Source organism: Kogia breviceps, chromosome 19 (genome assembly GCF_026419965.1).
Source record: "Kogia breviceps isolate mKogBre1 chromosome 19, mKogBre1 haplotype 1, whole genome shotgun sequence".
NCBI lineage: Eukaryota > Metazoa > Chordata > Mammalia > Artiodactyla > Physeteridae > Kogia > Kogia breviceps.
In genome coordinates, this window is record NC_081328.1 from 36,986,160 (window position 1) to 36,995,010 (window position 8,851).

General features: G+C 46.4%; 1 protein-coding gene across 2 annotated transcripts in view; it reads right to left on the bottom strand.

The window, feature by feature from the left end:
- Window positions 1–4,048, bottom strand: part of CWC25 (CWC25 spliceosome associated protein homolog) — a 28,577-nt gene extending 24,529 nt beyond the window's left edge. Inside the window, exons 1-2 of one of the 2 annotated variants that reach the window (XM_059046528.2) lie at window positions 3,806–4,048; window positions 1,008–1,180 (exon numbers count right to left, since the gene is read on the bottom strand). In XM_059046528.2, the coding sequence (XP_058902511.1) occupies window positions 1,008–1,180; window positions 3,806–3,823 (191 nt within the window). In that variant the 5' untranslated portion in view covers window positions 3,824–4,048. The remainder of the gene's footprint in view (window positions 1–1,007; window positions 1,181–3,805) is intronic. The other variant, XM_059046529.2, reaches the window with a different exon arrangement.
- Between the last annotated feature and the right edge of the window lie 4,803 nt (window positions 4,049–8,851).

Genomic DNA, 8,851 nt, shown 5'->3' on the forward strand with positions numbered 1-8,851 from the left:
AGAAACAAGAAAGAGTAAAGAAAATAGAGATGGAAATTCGGATCGGCTTTAAAAAAAAAAATTGGGGCGCTCTCACAACACCTAGCTTCTATCCAGTGCTAACTCCATTAACGCCACCATGGACCACCTCCCTGGCTCTAGAAACCTCCCTCTGAGAACAAGTTAGAGACTTTGCTTTTGCCCTCCCTGGGCCGCGGAACCTCCGCTTGAGAGCGCCCTCCCCACTGCCAGGCAGCTCGGTGCGCGGCCACTTCCCGGCCAAGAGCCCCGGCTGGACCCGGAGCTGATCTCCCCTCATTAAATTACAGAAATCGGTAAAGAACATTCCCACTGTCTATCCTCACAACCCAGATTAGAATCCCAGGTTCCGGGAAACCTGCACTGAATATTTTATGCTTTTTTCTCAGAACACATTTATTCCCATCTCCTTTTATGAGATGGGTAGAGTAATTATTGTCTGTTACTCCTATCCTACATTATACAAGAGGAAACTGAAGTCAGGGAAAATCGAATGAGACTGTCCACATTCACACAGCTTTTACTGAAAGACACACCATCTACCTCCTTCCATGGGACCTCTCTGCCTCCATAAAATGAGCCTGCAATACATAAATAAACAAAAGCAGGACTGAGGCCTCAACACATACTGAGAAGCAGGGTACAGGCAATCATCCTCAGCCACAGTTGTTTGGCAATCATCTACCATGAACCTGGTCTACACTAAGCCCTTTATATGGCATCTCATTTGATCCTCAACAAACCTTAGGAGTTGGGTACTCTCATTCCCCCGGTTCTACTGAGGTAACCAAGGCTCCCAAACTTGCTCCCAGTTACACAGCTAGGTTAGTCCATGCCATGCCAGCCTCAGAACCCAGGCCAGTCTGATTCCAAACTCGCGCTCTTAACCAGCTATTATGCAACAACTGGACGATGCACCTGCAGGCAGTTCTGCAATTCCCCACACACCAAGACTCCCCCAAGCCAAATCGCCCCAGCTCCTCACGTACTTGACAGCTCCAACGTCCTCCGCGTAGCGCTGCATCTCCTCCCGGGCCCTCTCCTCCCGCAGCTCGCGCTGAAGCTCCTCGATCTTTTTCCTCTCAGCCTCATGCTTCTGCTCAGCTTTCCACACTTTCTCCACATTGCGGAGGGTCTGCGGGTGCCAGCTCTTCTTCAGGTTCTGTGGTAAATGAAAGGAGGGAGAAAACAATGCGGGCAGTGGGTGGGTGGTGAGTATAACTGGCCCTCCCTTTCCCACCTCTACATTCATGCCAAGGCAGGCATGTAAGGGCAAGACGTCTTTAACAATGGCAAGGTTGGAACCCAAAAATCTCACACATGGGGGGGGCAGGAGAGAGGTTGTTCAAGTACATAAAGCTTCAGGATAAAACAGGCCCCTCCGAGATTCCCTTCAAATACTTCTATCCTGAAATGTGTGAGCCTGATTTCCACTGGCCATGCCTGAAGTGAGGGTTGGTGATGACAATACAGGAGGAATGGGGTAAAGAAGCAGGAAAGGGCTTCCCTGGTGGCGCAGTGGTTGGGAGTCCGCCTGCGGATGCAGGGGACGTGGGTTCGTGCCCCGGTCCGGGAGGATCCCGCGTGCCGCGGAGCGGCGGGGCCCGTGGGCCGTGGCTGCTGGGCCTGCGCGTCCGGAGCCTGTGCTCCGCAACGGGAGAGGCCACGGCAGTGAGAGGCCCACGTACCACCAAAAAAAAAAAAAAAAAAACAAACCAGGAGAGTATAGACTCTGAAAGGCAAAAGAATTCAAGTGCCTTTGGCATTGGACGTTCATTCTTATGAACACAGCCTTCTTTTCCTTGAGTCCACTTAACGTGCCTTAAACTTGCATGGTTTACAACCCCACCTAGTACCTCTTTCAACCTTCCTTCCCAAGAATCTCCCCCTGGTTCTGATCTTCCTCCCCACTCTCAAGGAATGCTTCTCCTCTCCCTCCTCCCCATGAGCCACTGCTTTGGTTCAGCTTCCCAACCAGGGAAGGTTTCCTGGAGGAAGTGACATCTAAGGATAATTATAAATTAGCCCAGTGATGTAGGAAGCAGGAAGGAGTGGGGTAGATTTCCACACAGAGGTAACAGCACACACAACTGCAGGCCCAGTGGTGAGAAAGAACAAATAATTCAGCATGGCTGGAGATAGGAGAGCAAGCTGATAGGAAGGGGCTCAAGATGAAGCCAACTAAGAAAGCAACAGATTAAGGGCCTTATAAACCATGTTAAGCAATTGGATTTTATCCTGTTAACAGTAGAAAACACTAAGCATTCATATGCAGGTGGGAGGCATGACCAGCCTAGCATGTAAAGAATGGACTGGAGAGGATCAGGATTGAAAACCTGGAGACCAGTTAAAAAACCTAAATGAGGGAATTGTCTGGCGGTCCAGTGGTTAGGACTCCGTGCTCCCACTGTAGGGGGCGGGGTTCAATGCCTGGTCAGGGAATATTTTCTTTTTCTTTCTTTTTTTTTGTTTTTTTGCAGTACGTGGGCCTCTCACTGCTGTGGCCTCTCCCGCTGCGGGGCACAGGCTCCAGACGCGCAGGCTCAGCGGCCATGGCTCACGGGCCCAGCAGCTCCGCGGCATGTGGGATCCTCCCGGACCGGGGCACGAACCCGCGTCCCCTGCATTGGCAGGCGGACTCTCAATCACTGCGCCACCAGGGAAGCCCTCTCTCTCTTCTTGTACTCCCTTTCCCCTCATCAGGTTGTTCGGTCCTTCCTCCCTTCCTCCCCAACCCTCCACCTTGTCCTAATGGTCCTCCTCTCTCACCTTCAATATAGGTGATTGTGCCTCCCAGGGAACATTTGGCAATGTCCGTAGACAGTATTGGTTGTCACAACTGAAGGAGAAAGGTGCTACTGGCTAGAGGCCAGGGATGCTGCTACATGCACAGGACCACACACACAACAAAGAATTATCCAGCCCAAAATGTCAATAGCACTGAGGTTGAGAAACTCTGGATTAGAGCTCTCCTGTCCCTAAATGCAGCTACTTGAAGACACTAAGTCAGAAGAACCTTGATGGTATCTTGGAACTCATTCTAACTGGTAACACCTGACAAACTCTAATATAGCTACTGGACAGGTGGCTAAACGAATCTATTTGCTGATTCAATTAGCTACACTTTCAGGAGATTAGCATTTTTCTGATCTTGCACAATGCTCTTATGGGTACATGTGCCCAATTCGGAGGTTTAGCCCCCTACAAATGAACTATACAGTTTAAGAGAAATAGCCACATAACATATTAAGTGCTATGAATTCAGAAGAAAGCTCTGCCACTACAGATCAGAATGCAGCACTGAAGGAGTGGAAGTCAAAAAGGTGAACATGAGAAAGATCTTCCGTGACCCCAGGACATGGCTCAGGGACGAGGAGAACGGGGGCACGAATCACTGTAGCCCAGGACATGACTGAACTCCTAGCTGAGGAAAGGAGATGTATCCCAAGACAAGATATACAACACAAAGTGACACGTCCTCCATACCTGCCTCCTTTCCTAGCCACGGTTCCAACCACCCCCGAGGCTTCCCAGAATTTCCAGCCAGAAGGGCTCCCTGTCAACAAACACCACCTGCCTTCCTTGGAGACCCACCTCACATATCTTCCCAAGTCTCCGCCCGGTCCCTCATGGCCTTAGTTATCCGTCCCCTGTCCAGGGCTACAGCTCCCTGTCCCCAACGGCTGCGTTGCCAAGAATACCCACTGCGACCCCCACCAATTTCTGTCCCCAGCCTCAGTCGGTCTCCGGCCTCAGTCTTCCCCCAGCCCTGGGCTCCCTCACTTACCAGGTCTCCGCCCCCCATGATGGTGGAGACGAGTTTCCTCACTACGCGGACCTGGAAGACTCAGGAAAGATCGAGGAGAAACGCAGAGAAAGAGTTCAGCTGTGACCTCCGGAGATCTGACCCCAGGTACAGCTGGCTACCACTTTCACTGCCCGATCCAGAGACCACTTCCGGGAGAGCGTTGTATTACAGCGACGGCGTCGCTGTACCATGACGTTTAATACTCGCTGTCGCGCTGCGTGGCGGTAGCGTCACGTGCAGTTTCGCAGGTTGCGGCCGTAATATCGCGGGATATGTGGTTTCACTTTGGTCGCCTCGGGTTGGCTCCTCCCCTGATTTCTGGAGCAGTGAGTCAAAACGCTGCGGCTGTTTCGGGTTACAGTTGGTCCTGGGCCTAGCCCGGCGGTTCGGTTGCCATGGCGACGCACCGCGGCGACCCCCCTCGGAGCTCCACTCGGGGGCTCCCTCGCGAGGCCCCAGCGTGGACCAGCCTAGGCCGCCCGTTATTTCTAAACGGCTTTTCAAATCCGCAGTCTCCTCAGACCTCGACTCAGCCAACCCCCTTACTCCAGGCGTATTTTACGGAGTTAAGTAGAAACCATCGAACCGAAATTCCATCAGCTTCCCTGCACCAAACCTTTAGAATCTGCCAGCTTTCCCCTTTCCTTTCCCTTCGTTTACGATGGAAGAAGCATCCCTCCTAATCTAAGGCACGGCGGTTCATCTGCTCGGATCCCACCCCTCACATCTGGTATTACTCAATTCCTTCCTCTCTCCTCTATCTCCCTAAGTATTGGTTCTTTGTCATCATCATTTTAGATACGCTCAGTTGATCCTTAAAAAAGAAAAAAGCTCGTGTCTTTCCCCCGGCTGCTGCACTCTCCTCTCCGTCTTTAGCGAACTTGAAACAAGTTGTCTCCACTTCGGAGACAAGATGCTTCCGCTTCATCTTCTGCTTAACCTAAACCCTCCGCTCAACTATTCTTCCTGTGATCTTCAGTAATACCCCTGTATTTAAATCAAATAACACATTTCATCCTCATCTGGACTACCCCTAGCCTTTGGTATTGAGGACCACTCTATCCTTATCGAAACACTTTTCACTTGACTTCTTCCCATCACTCTCCAAATTTTCCTTCTCTAGATCCTTCTCAGGGAACATTTTCTTTTTTTCTTCCTCATCCGTTCTGTTAGGTCCTTTCACAGTAGGTGCTCTCCTCGGGTGATCTCATCTACTCACAGGGTTTCAGTTACCATCTATATGCTAATGAATCCCAAATTCATTATCTCCAGTCATAGCCCTCTTTCAAGCTCCAGGGTTTTAAGCCTGGCTATTAGGCATTTCCAATTGGACATCTGGAAGTCACTTAAAAACTAAATGTGTTATCTCACCTATACCTACTCCCCCAATCCCCTACTACCACCTCTTCTCCATCCGGACGTCATTCTAGATCTCTCCCTCATCTCCAACATCCAATCAACAAGATTCTAACTGCTCAACATCTCTCAAATCTGTCCACCTCACCATGACATTCACCACCTGCTTGGTTCAGGCCATCATCCCTCACCCGGTAGAAGTCCACTTCCCCGTTTTCAGTTTTATACCTTATAGATCTATGCACTCTTTTTATAGCTAAGTGTGATCTCTCTAAAATGCAGACATGATTGTATCAGCCCACCGCTTTAAAACGTTTCATAGCTCCCCATTATTCATACTATAGAGCCCGCGTTTAAAAAATGTGAAGTCCTGGGAATTCCCTGGCAGTCCAGTGGTTAGGACTCTGCACTTTCACTGCTGAGGGCCCGGGTTCAAACACCGGTTGGGGAACTAGTATCCCATAAGCCGGGCTGCGCGGCCATGTCAAGTTATTGCATGATCTGACTCTTCTTACCTCTCCAGGTTCATAAGACTCCCTACCTCTCACTCACTATGCTAGAGCTAAACTTTTATTTCCCTAGCCAAACACTCTTAACAACAACAAAAAAAAACATTTTTTAGTGGGTAATACATTGTAAATATGTTTTAAAAGATACAAAAGTCAATACAGTAGGGAGTTCCCTGGAGGTCCAGTGGTTAAGAATCCACGCTTCCGGGCTTCCCTGGTGGCGCAGTGGTTGAGAGTCCGCCTGCTGATGCAGGGGGACACGGGTTAGTGCCCTGGTCTGGGATGATCCCACATGCCTCACATGGGCCCGTGAGCCATGGCCGCTGAGCCTGCGCTTCCGGAGCCTGTGCTCCGCAACGGGAGAGGCCACAACAGTGAGAGGCCCGCGTACAGCAAAAAAAAAAAAAAAAAAAACTACTGCTTTAGAATAAAGTTAGTTTTCAAAGATAAATAAATAAATGAAATAGTCTTGTCTTAAGCCAGGAAACCTAAAGGTTATTTACAAACACTGTAATACAGAGCTGTTTTCCCAGTGAGGAGAGGGGCGTTATGAGAGGCAAATCAAAGAATTAATTGCCATGACTGATCTGTGTTGCCTTTCATCATCATTTATTCATTCATTTGTCCATTCAGTGGATGTCAGACTCTGGACAAATTGTACTATAGCCATAGTCTGTAAACTGATAAATGCTCTTCCCAAGGTAGAGTCAGGTCTTTGCTACTTCTCAGCTACTCCAGAGATGGTTGTCCCAAATTCTGCTGCTTTGGAGCTTGTACAAGCCAGCCCTACAGTCAGGTAACCATAAATAGCCCCACAGCTGTTACGTCAGGTTAACAACTATAAGCCCTGATCAAATGGTCTGCTTAGGTATGAATCCTGCATAAAGTGGTGGAAGAGTGAGCTGTTGAGAGAGGTTAAGCCAGAAAGCATCATCCAAGTTAGGGAGCATTCCTTTCTTCCTTCCTGCATCCATTCAGCAACCTAATTATTATGTGCTAATTAGCACTATACTAAGAACAATGCTAAGTATGGAGGCTACAAAGATGGAAACTTGCGCCTGGCCTTTATACCCCTTTATGGTATAAAGGAGGAGGCAGATGCCTAAATACCTGACATCACTATAGTGTAGCAAAGGTCATAGTTGAGAAACATACAAAGTAATATATTAACCCAGGGAAATAAAGATTTTTTGCACAAGCAGTGAAGCATAGTGTGTGCTGGAGTCAAAGCATACCTGGGTTAAGATCCTGGCATGCCACATTGCAGGTCAGTTAACCTTTCTGAGCCTTAGTTCCCCCATTACTAAAACAATGACTTTATTAGTACCTAACCGACCTCATAAAGTTGCTGTGCAGATTCAATGAAGTAATGTTCTACTTCTCCACTTCAATCATTCAAGTACCGCTCTCAAAATTTTTGTCACATTCATAAAGCAATGATATTTAATACTTTTACTTACATTGATTCACCTTTTTTAAAAAGTCCCCAACATTTTATTATGAAATTTTTCATTCAACACAGGTGAAAGAATTTTACATGACACACCCATATATCTACCAACTAGATTCTACAGTTAACATTTTATTCTACTTGCTTTATTACATTTCTATACATATATCTATCCCTCTCTCCATCCAGTAAGTCCTCCTATTTTTAGTACATTTTGAAGTAAGTTGCAGACAAACAGTACACTTCCTCCTAAATACTTCAGCATGCATATCATTAACTATAATTAGATATTCAGTTTTTATAATGTTTATGTTAGTTACATTAAATGAAATGCATAAATCTTAGGTATATGTTCACTAACTTTGTGTAACCCAAACTTCCAGCAAGAAATGAAACATTGACATCATCCCTCATTCCCCTTCCCAGTTAATCTTTGTCCCTCCCCACAACAGGCAACCACTTAAAAAAAAAAAAAAAAATTATTTTGGCTATTCCGGGTCTTAGTTGTGGCATGAGGGATCTTTAGTTCCAGCATGTGGACTCCTTAGTTGTTGCATGCATGAGGGATCAAGTTCCCCGACCAGGGATCAAACCCAGGCCCTTGGCAGTGAGAGTGCAGAGTCCTAACCACTGGACCACCAGGGAATTCCTGCTATGAATGTTTCTGTATAGGTCTTTTGTGAGCATATGTTTTCATTTATCTCGAGTAAAATCCTAAGGATGGAATTGCTGAGAGGTAGGTCAATATATTTTATTTTTATACAAACTGCCGGACCTTTTCCCAAAATGGTATATACCATTTTACATTCCCACCAATTTGCTTGAGAGTTGGTATCTGGTGTTGTCAGTCTTTTTAATTTTAGACATTCTGATACATGTGGAGTGTCACAATGTGATTTTAATTTGCATTTTTCTGATAACTAATGATATTAAATATTTTTTCATGGGTTTATTGGCCATTTATTTGTATCTCTTCCTTTGTGAAAAAATGTCTCTTCAAATCTTTTCTCCATTTCTTAATTGGATTGCTTACAATCTTTTTACTTTCAGGTAGTAAGAGTTCTTTACATATGCTGGACGCTAGTTCTTTGTCAGATATATATTTTGTAAATAATTTCTCCTAGTCTAGACTTGCCCATTCATTTTCTTAACAGTGTCTTTTGATAGGCAGACACTTTAAATTTTGATGAAGTCTAATTTATCAATATTTTCTTTTATGCTTCTTGTGTCCTCTTGGTAAAGGAAAAATTATTCATGACACTTGTTAAAGAATAATGTTATTTAAGATTAGGGCCGATAGGGACCACTGCAATGGGGTCTTGTAGTGGGGGAAAGAGATTGGGCTCAATTCTGAATGAAACATGGGCAAGTGGGAATTTACAGCCAAGCAGCAGCTCAGGGGTTAGTGGATGGAAAGTTACTACGAAAAAATATGAGGGGCAGGGATAGAATTCTGGCTAAACCAAACTAAAAGCAGGCCAGAATGATCACACATCACCTGCAGGTTGATGGGGGATGAGGGACCAGTTCAGATATGGCAGAGGGAGGATTCTGATTCTTACCAAACTGACTTTGCAAGATTCTTGCTAAAATTGGACAATGCAGAGAGGAACACGGAAGTCCAAAAGTCAAGGCTTAGTTGGAAGAGAACTCACAAGAGCGTGCATGCCTAAGTTTGCTCATGGAGAGACTCCTAGTCATGCACTAGGA